Source organism: Centroberyx affinis, unplaced genomic scaffold, assembly GCF_046629955.1.
Source record: "Centroberyx affinis isolate AG114_WGS23_722 - 3 ecotype Tasmania unplaced genomic scaffold, CSIRO-AGI_Caff_v1 ptg001738l_1, whole genome shotgun sequence".
NCBI classification, from domain to species: Eukaryota; Metazoa; Chordata; class Actinopteri; order Beryciformes; family Berycidae; genus Centroberyx; species Centroberyx affinis.
In genome coordinates, this window is record NW_027280142.1 from 996,039 (window position 1) to 1,006,170 (window position 10,132).

At 41.6% G+C, this 10,132-nt stretch overlaps 1 protein-coding gene across 1 annotated transcript; it reads left to right on the plus strand.

Annotated features, from left to right (window-relative positions):
• The first annotated feature begins 61 nt into the window (after positions 1-61).
• tmem167b (transmembrane protein 167B) lies at positions 62-4,417 on the plus strand. Its single transcript, XM_071528904.1, has 3 exons — positions 62-201; positions 1,419-1,550; positions 3,203-4,417. Exons 1-3 carry the CDS (start codon positions 192-194, stop codon positions 3,283-3,285), a joined length of 225 nt encoding a protein of 74 aa, XP_071385005.1. The 5' UTR covers positions 62-191; the 3' UTR covers positions 3,286-4,417.
• The last annotated feature ends 5,715 nt before the right edge of the window (positions 4,418-10,132 follow it).

The window sequence follows — 10,132 nt, forward strand, 5'->3', positions numbered from 1 at the left end:
AACTAACAGGCATAACACGTAAAAGAAGAAGATTCAAAGCCAGTGAAACCGGAAATGTCAACCTAGTTGGAGATCCATTATTGATCTGGCTGCGAAGTAGAAGGCATTAGCTCCACTTTTTAACATACCATGGATTGCTAATTGAAAAGAAGAAACAGTCACATAACCTCGCCAAAAAGCAACCAGCGAATATGACAAATGGTATGTTTATTGCATTGTGCGGCTAGCAGTGAAACTGTTGGGACTTCCTTGGACGAATCGCTAGCGTTAGCATGGAAACTAGCTGTAGACGTGGCCCAGACTGTGGCAGCAGACTACTTCTATTTAACTAACCTTTAACACCGTAATATCAACTATCTATCTTACAATTTCCAGTGCAGTGCACAGTTTGTGGTGCTTAATAAATAGCTAGTGACTTCAGACTACCGAATACTGGTGACCTACCGTTATTTTTTCAGGCTGATAATACAAGATAGCTTGGTAACTAGCTTTGGCCGGGGCTAATGCTAACTTTTCCTAGTGACGATTGGCGACAATACGCACGAAGCAAGAACACTGTCGGGTCAGGTTGGGCTTGCACTAGTATGACATTGACCAACTAGCTTTACAGATATTTAGGTGTTTCTGGTCGTAATCAACCCCGTACTGGTGTCACTATATGTCTGCTGCTAGCTTCACTGACTTGTCAACAGAGTGGACACACAACTTGACACTGAGGCTAATCAATGTTTCTGATGACGGGTGTTTGTTTAGAGTCGCAGTTCCTGGCCGGTGGACCGGTGCATTTTAACTTGTGCAACTTTTTCATAGAGTATCCTAAGATATTGTAAGTAAAAGTCAGTACAGTGGCCAGAGTTTACAAGATGTGTGGCAAAGTCATTATAACCCTTTAAACAAACTTGCCGTTTGTAAAATAACAGAGCCCCTAATAAGACTGATGTGGATACTGAAGCTGAAGAAAGGTCCATTCACTCCACTACTCTTACCTCTAGGAGACACTTTATTGTCCCACAGGAGCAGGACTAGGAAGTGCTGGATCTCCTGCCTCTCACACACATGCACACACACTCAAACTACAACAGAATATGATCTTGCCCAGCTTTCAAGTGGTGTAGTGTGACTTTGACCAGGCGCATTATGTGCCTTTTATGTAGTTATTTATGTAATTATATTTCTGTTGGAATAGCATTGTAATATAATATGCACAGTATTGAATTTTCTGTGATTGTTGTTTTTGTATGTCGTATTTCATGCAGCAAACTCATTTCTCTTGTATTAATCTGAGTGGAGAAGTTGAAATACTATTGATTAACATATCTGAAGCGGTCTCTTGACAGCTTGCAGACTGCTGTGCATTTGCTTCATTGGAAGGCAACTTAGGGAAGTCCATATGATACTATCCTCCCCTTCTTCCATAGTGTACTCTTTCGATGGCATCCTGGTCTTTGGACTGCTATTCATCTGCACGTGTGCATACCTCAAAAAGGTGCCTCGCCTCAACAGCTGGCTGCTTTCAGAGAAGAAAGGGGTGTGGGGCGTCTTCTACAAAGGTACATATAATATGCATTAACAGTATACTCACCCTGAAAGCTGGAGTAGGTAGCTGGTGAATATTGCTGCCTGTCTTATGGTCCTGTAGATTTTTGACAGTGTAGTCTGATGTTTTATATGGTACTCATTTGCATGGTAGTATATCATTCTGTTAAACTCTGAATTGGGCCTCTATATGAATGCTCACCTTGGGTTATGGCACAAGAGATAGTAACATCAGATCCTGTCAGTTTAAGAATTCTGCTGAATTCCTATTCCTATTTTATCCCTATGGTATAGGACAGTCCATTCAATATGTGTGTGATTGAACAACTCTCTCAAAGCCAGAAACCAGAGAACTAATCCTTGAACATGAGGTGTCATCAAAATGTGAAATCTGGAAATGCTCCACAAGGAATGAATTGGGAAAGATGGTAAAAATGTAGGAGCATTCAAGGAGATTTTCTGGGGAGATAGATACATGTTGGGGTGCAGAACTGATGATACAACTGTAGAATAAAGCACATTTAGGCATAAAAACTACAAAATTAGTCTGTCATTGATTGTCTATGGAGCCACTGTGGCTTTTATATCTTGATGACATTAGCAGGATAGAGCTCTATGCTATGTTGTTTGGACAGCAGGCAAATCTGATTTGTTTTTCAAATCTAAAGTCTGATTGTCACTGACAGTCCACATTGTAATTTAAAAGTGACCAGATTGGATTTGTGTGTTTAAACAGTATAATTATTTGCTGTCATTACATCATTGGTTGTCATGGTAACAACGCAGGCATGTGCACGCTGACTAAAGAGACTTTGACATAGGATGGGAAAACTCCACCCCTGCTCTCTAAAACCCATTATTTCCAATGGCTTTGTACCGTGGAAGTCACATACACTACCAGTCAAAAGTTTGGACACACATTTTTCTTTGTTTTTATTATTTTTCACATTTTAGAATAATGGTAAAGACATCAAAACTATGAAATAACACAAATGGAATTATGCAGTGACTAAAAAACTGTTAAACAAATCAAAACTATCTATATCTTATATTTTAGATTCTTTAAAGTAGCCACCCATTGCCTTGATGGAAAGGCAAAGGCTTTGGAAAGAAATTCATAGGCATCAAATTCACTATTTATATTTGTCTAAAGGACAAATTTCAAGCATTTAAGCATAAGCCTTTAGATCAGCATGGCTTTAAGATAATGAAAAGCATTGTAATCAAGTGTGTCAAAATTTTTGACTGGTAGTGTAATGTGTAATGTCAAATGTTGTGTTCATAGTGATGCTTAAAAACACTGGAAATCCAATCTGAGTGGTCAGTGAGTTGCATTCAAACCACTTATGATTTGTGATTTTACATCTGATCTAAGAAGATAGATTCTATGTTTGGTTTTTTTTCCACCATTCAGAGAACTTCAGATTTTAGAAAAAATATCAGACTCATATCAGAAATGTGAAAAATCAGATTTGAGCTGCCTGTCTGAACCTAGCCTTCTTTAGTTTCTGGCTTTCTGGGACATTTGTTCATGCTCACAAACAACTCAACTAAATAATACACATTTGCTGGTATAGTTTGCTATTCTCTCCTTGTTCTGTATGTTTGCCATTTTATCTGTAATTTTCTTGACTCATCCTTTTGATCCTCCATCCCTTGCTCTCAGCTGCAGTAATTGGGACGCGGCTTCACATCGCCGTGGCGATTTCCTGCCTGGCAATGGCTTTCTACTTGGTCTTCCTAAAATGAGAGAATCAGACTGGACTGGAAAGGACTGGACGGGTGCAGGCTGGGGATGGACTCACCGGAGTGGTCATGCGTTAATCCTTGTTGTGGATATCTCTTGGATTATGTGACCGATGAGGCCCTATCGCTGTGTGGACCCATTTGAAAGACAGGCCAGTGCTGCCCCCCTCTGGTGACTGGGATCATGACTTCTCCCTTCCTCTATGTCTGTGCACCACGGACATGCAGGTCATCCTGAATTCACCCTACAGATATGATAAAGAGGAGAAAGCCCGTTGGGTCACACGGTGTTATTTTATTGCTGGGTAACATCTTATTGTTGTCTCTACACCTCCTCCATAATAATTTATATTGAAGGACGTAGAATGTGCAAGGGCAAAGTGCGAAGGGGTCAAATTCTGCATTATACCTTATACCTGTATAGAATATATGAGTAACCTAACTGTATATATTTGAAAAAGTATGACCAACAGAGATATACCAGAGGTTAAGTGTGATCAGACTAAAAGTGATCAATTCTGCTAGGTCCCACCTATGCGGTTTTTCCTGTATCAGTTCCTTCAATCAAGGGGGGGAAAAGAGAAACAAAGCTAATATATAAAAATTTTCTTGTGTACACTTTATATTTTACTTTTTTGGATCTCTTACCTTTTCTTAACAGTGCTGTTAGGCTTCTCTGTGTCTCGTATTTTTGTTTCAGGTTTGAAGTACACACTTAACACTGGGGCACATTGTATTTACCCTAATTCAATGCATCCAACTGTATGGTTTATGTTTGTATTTAGCCTCACAGATTGGTCAGTGTAAGTCACTTGAAGTAAAACTCCTGTCAACATTGCAGAGTGTTGCACAGAGAAGACTACAATAATTTTTGAAGAAGCATATCTAAATATATTACATGTGGAATTGGGTAACTGTATCTGGCCTGCCTGATGATTTAACTGCAATGCCAAATAGGGGTGATGCTTATCATACCGTCTTAATTAAACACTGTTATTCTGAGTCTAAAAATAATGAATTTAAAGGATTATAGTCAAATCCCTTATCTGAGCTGTCACCTTATTTTTTTATTACTATACTAAATAAGAAAGTTATTTGGTGTTTTTGGGGGTATTTTTCAGTAAAGCATTGATCAGACAAGATCTGTGTTTGTGGTGTTTTTTTTATATACAATACAATATATATATATATATATATATATGTATTTGTATGAAATAACAAACAGTTGAGAGATTTTAAGTGGCATCTATGTGTTGGAGATTTATTATTTGACTCTTTGTTGCTGCATTGGTAATAGTTTAGGCCTTCTTTGATCATGGCCTGGTTAGTTTACAGCCAAATATTTCACATAACATCGGTAAGATTGTTGAGTGCTCTCATGTGTGTTACATTTGAACCTGTAAAACAACGTGTTCGCTGATTGATAGAGGGAAATTCCAACTAACATGCCCACAGTAGGAATTCTTCCCCTACGTTCCAAATAATAACCTACTTCTCGCGAGACAACAATTGTTGTTGGGAGCGCGCACTGCCAGTGACGGGGAGCCGCGACGCCCACGTTCACGTTTCCGCGCACCCAGCGGAACGAGAACGGGGGCGAAAAATCCAGCGAGCGTCCGTAGCTTCCTGACCTGAACGTGTCTTCTAGAGGAAGTTGCCTCCAAACGCGCGTCCAGCCCGTCGTGCACGGGGGGTAATTTTGCACAACTGCACAGAATTTGCACAACTGGGAGGCTGAAGTCGCATACTACTTCGGCCCGCCTTGATTGTTTTGAGTTGACTGGAGGACGCCCGCGCGCCACACGGGAAGGAGAGAGAGGAGAGGGCAGAAGAAGTTTCGACTGGTTTGTTTGTCACTGCGGGGTCGGTAAATTCGCAGGAATGTCGCAGAAGGAGAGACCCCTTTTCTACCGACAGGAGCTCAACAAAACCGTATGGGAGGTCCCGGCGCGGTACCAGAACTTATCCCCCGTCGGCTCCGGTGCTTACGGATCCGTATGGTAAGCGTGTTGCAGAGTAGCACCGAGAACACAACAAATTGCACAATGCTATCGGTTGGTATAATGGCCAAACTGTTTCCAACAGAGGCCCGTACCTCTCCGCGAATTGCTTATCAATCTGTAGCTGGTTGGTAAAGGATGACTCTGAAAGTAAAGGGGATACTTGTGCCTTTTGTTTACGTTTCATACTTTCACCATAACAAATTGATGGCACATCGTGCGCGCTTCGGGGTAACTCGCACTTCTTCGGCGGGTGGGGATTATTTTGTTTTTGTGCACATTTTGCCTCCTTGCCTAGTATCTAATTTGCTCGTAGCGTCGTGTGAACGGTGACACAATTGTACGTATTGTCCAGCAGGCACAATGGCAGCGTGAAGACTAAGTTTAGATGCGTTTTATGCAGAATAAGGGCTATTCTCTCTTGAGTTGACTGTTTAGACTGTGGCGAAGAAGCCTCGACATGTTCCTGCTTGCATCATCTGCCAAAGTGGTGCCTCCACATGATAAGACAGGATTCATGGTCGTGTTATGGCGATGATGCATTTAACCAATACATAAACAGTTAACATCGATTAGAATAGTATTGTAGTAATATACGTATGGGACTGGTACTTTGAACAATGCACTTTTGGCCTTTCATTGGCACGTTGCATACATTGTGCACTTTCCAGTCGGGTGCAGACTGCAGAGTACCAGCAAGTCACGTGGTTTTCGGAAAGTAGGCCCCCTCGTCCATAGTGACTGCTCTCTATAGGAACCCATCCGACGATGATGAGTCTAGAATGATGTCACCCTTTCGCCCGTCGTGTTACACCCATGACTCACAGTCCCGAGGTTAGGTAGTCGCCTCAGCAGTGACTCTGTTAGTCATCTAAAACTCACGGATCGCATCGTAACGTAATTGTAACTTTGGTGCTGTTAGTCTTTTCTTCTGCTCCCACAAGGTGACACCCGTCAATTGTGTGTGTGTCTCAGGCAGTGATGTAGTGGTGAATAAAAAGGTGGGTAAACTGACCTCAAGTTGGTCATCACCACAACCACCAGTAGAGACAAAAAGCTATTATATTTTCAGAAAGCCATTAATGTATGCGTTTTCCTAAACAACAATATCTTTATATAATTTACATCAGTTTGATGCTACTTACTATGATGTGTACTAATACTATGCATGTACATAATAACAATTTATGTCGATGGGTAAACTCAATTCCATAAATAAAAAAGGTGTGTCGACTTGAGTTTTGGTGGTTTATCCTCTACTAAATCCCTGCTCTCGGGTTAATATCTTGGTGTAGCTGGCCTTGGTGCTACACAATGATGACAAACATGGCTGACAGCATCATTCTCCCCATTTCCTGCTGCTACTCTATAGTTGCCTTTGGGGCATTTCCACTGTGTTGCCTGTAGTTCACTACACCCTGTGCCAGTGCAAGGAGCTCTCACATGTAAACCTATCTCTTGGAAACGTCCCATCCTGGTCACAAAGCCTTTGCAATACGATAGCTTACAAGACATTCTGCACGCAAAGTGGTCTAAATAGGAAGGTGTTATTGAAACTCTTCAGAAGGTATCAGAACAGTATTAATGGGGCACCCCGATGGATCACCGAGTAGAGCACGTAACATAAGGCTCAGTCCTTCCCGCAGCGACCCGGGTTCGAATCCAGCCCGCAGTCATTTGATGCATGTCCTCCCCTCTCTCTCTCCCATACCTTCCTGTCTCTCTCTCACACTGTTGCAATTAATAAAGCATAAACATGCCTAAAATAAAAATATTTAAAAGAACAGTATTAATAACCTCATACTACCTGCAGGCTGTCAGGCTGTTGGTCAGCTGTTGGTCAGCCTGACACACACTCAGTCAGCCAGTCGGGACAGTCTTTGTTGTTGCTGCCCTGACTCTCCTCGGGCCCTCTGCTTGAACTCTGCCCAACTGAAAAGTATGGAAAGCACTATGTGTGTGTATTTTTTTTAAAATATATTTTCCTCATCAACCTGTCACTCAGAGGCAGGGCGTCTGAGGAAACCACTACCACCTCCTCCGTATTTCTGACCTTTGTCTCCATTCTTCAAATGTCAGACTTGGAGGAGGTCCAGGATAGGTCAGGAAAGAAAGAGTTCAAAGTGAATGCTGCTGGCTGGGATTAGGTTATGGACTGTGCTGAGTGCCTCCGTGTTATTTGGTCTTGGTCGCTCAGCTGAGCAGAAAAAACAGGTGCCTGCCTACAGGCTTGCTGTACTTCTCTTTGCCTCACACGCTTGAATGTGACTTACTCCATTAAAATGTTTTATATATCTGTCCAGTCAGTGAGCAAGTGTTTATTTTGCCAGCTTGCACAGGTGTGTTAAAGGACCACTTCTCAGTTTGCTTTTGTGTTTTCCTCTTCATTGGCTTTTGTGTTTTCCTCTTCACTGGCTTCTTTGTCCAGCAGGAAATACAATACATTTTTCCAGTCAGTTTGTCTCAGCATGGATTCCTTGTTTGCCTCTTGGTTGCGTGCCTACTTGGGCCACAGCATTCTTTATATGTCCTTAAAGACATTATAATATTGTGCTGATGAGACTGTGGTGTTGATGAGGCTGTACTGGTGACGAGGTGACATATTGTGGCAGGTTCTGGCTGACGCACTTGGTCTTAACCTCAGAGAAATGTGCACTGACTTGTTGGCTCTCCGAACCACCGGGAAGCTTAAGTTGAAAAAACCTTCAATCCAGTATGACTTCAGCTCCAATTGTCATTCAAAGAACTATAATAGAGTTGATGTCAGAAGAGTAGAACCCTTTATTTTGGTATATAGCAGATTAGGTCACAGATTAGGTTTTAGTGCCCCAGAGCATTTTAGCATTCAAAGATCACTGGTGACTAACCTTTATCAGTAGCTTGATTCGCAGAGTTGAGCTGTACTCATCTGACACTGTATGATAGCATGGCAAGAGGGAAGGACACCCTTCCTCATCTCAGTCAGTCAGTCATAACATAATGCTGACGCTTACTTGCCTCCCTGTTGATGCTGGCCTCTTAATGTTGTTCCTTTTACAGCCCACGTTTTTACGGCCCTTCGTTATTGCACTTAGGCTACATTCATTACAGACTAATTGGATGGTGTGTGCTTAGACGCATCATGTTTGTCCTGCAAATTAGCTGTAGCTTCATAGACTGTGTGTGTTGGTAGGTATTTGAGATTGCTTATGTTTACTAAGTATGGGTTTTTCCTTGGAAGTGAGACAAATACAAGGTATTCTGAGAGGTAGGGACATACACTGGGTGTGGAAGATTATTTCCAACGCGAAAAGGCACACTGCTTATCTTACTATTCTTATCATGGTTGCATTGCACCCAGGGCCATAAGTTTGTCTCTAACAAGCTGAGTGAGTGTCTGAGACTTTGTTTATAAAACTGTTATTGGCTGCTCTATGCAGTCAAACATTAGACATTGTGTCACAACGCACCATACTGTCTGCTGCCCAAGTCTGAGTGCGTGAACAGTGAGTGTGAAGAAACAAAGATCTTGAGTTGCCATTCATGGGCGGTTGCAAGGTTGGCAACTTCTATACAGCTCAAATCCCTCAATCAGCTGGTAAAATATGGGCAAAGGAAATGACTAACTCTCTTCTCCCGCTGTACTGTTGAGATGCACTTCAACAAGGCACTTAACTTAATGGCCACGGAGCAGCTCAAGACCAGTTCAAGACAGTAGTTCTACTGAGTAGCTCCCATGTATGAATGTGTGTTACTGTCCCTCTCCCTCCTGATTGCTGTAAGAAAAGTTCCTAGTCAACTGGTCTGGTTAAAGTAGGTTAGAAAAGAAGGAAAAGGTCTGACTTTCATTTTCATCCCCCACATGGATAGAGAATGTAATAGGGGAAAAAAACAATACTTCATTTCACCAGAATGAAAAATGATTTCTTCATCTGATTTCTTGCAGTCATCCATTTGTGTGGCAGACAAAGTGATTGACCTGGAAGGAATGTGGTTTATCATAACTGGGCTGCGTTCCCTCAGAGATACAGGAAATGCAGAGATGTCACTCTCCATGGGGAGGCAAGGCCCATCTGCCTCACTCTCTGCTGCCACCATACTGTCTTTGTGTCTGTCTCATGCATTATGATGTTACAGTCTGGTGTTACTGTGTTTATAGGTGTTTATTATAAGTTGGATCCCAATCATCGATCAAAGGGGATGGAGGTGGGTGGGGGTTTCCCTTCCATCCTCTGCATGCTAGCTGGGCTGGGTAAAAAACTCTATTCTCTGATGATTTTATTTTGTCAGAGTCGATTCTTTAAATCCTAGTACCGATACTTGAATGTGTATGTTATTTTACATTAGTAGAATAAGAGCACATATAATTTTTAGCTTTTATCTTAGACTCCGCTCCTTTTGACCAAACCTCTCTCCACTGGCTTGACAGTGATGGACAATGGCAAATGCTATTAAACCAGCCTCGAAAAACAAAGCGGGGAGAAATTAACTTGATAAAAGCCATGTCGTTTTCTTTATTCGTTTTTTAAGTACTCACATGATGCAACAATGAACTTTATATGCTCATCTGACTAGACGCCACTCGGATGTTGTTAAATCTGTGGATCTGAAGCAGTCACAACTGACATACGCCCATGTGTTTCAAAAAACTTTCACTAATTGTCATTTTTCTTTTCAAAAGCACAAACGTCACAGTGAGTTCAACACACGAATGCTCTTAAAAACCTGGGAAGAGGTGTTCTACTGTGCAGTATTATCTTGATATACCCTAACTAATAAAAGGGAGGTTTAAGTAAATTATATATATATAGATTACTACTGACAGTGATTACTACACTAATGCAGAAAACAAATAAACATCTAAGACTTCT

Bases quoted from the DNA above. Each gene is read 5' to 3' on its own strand.
- tmem167b (XM_071528904.1), top strand. The intron at 1,551-3,202 runs GTACATATAATA...CCTTGCTCTCAG, and splicing joins GTGGGGCGTCTTCTACAAAG to CTGCAGTAATTGGGACGCGG.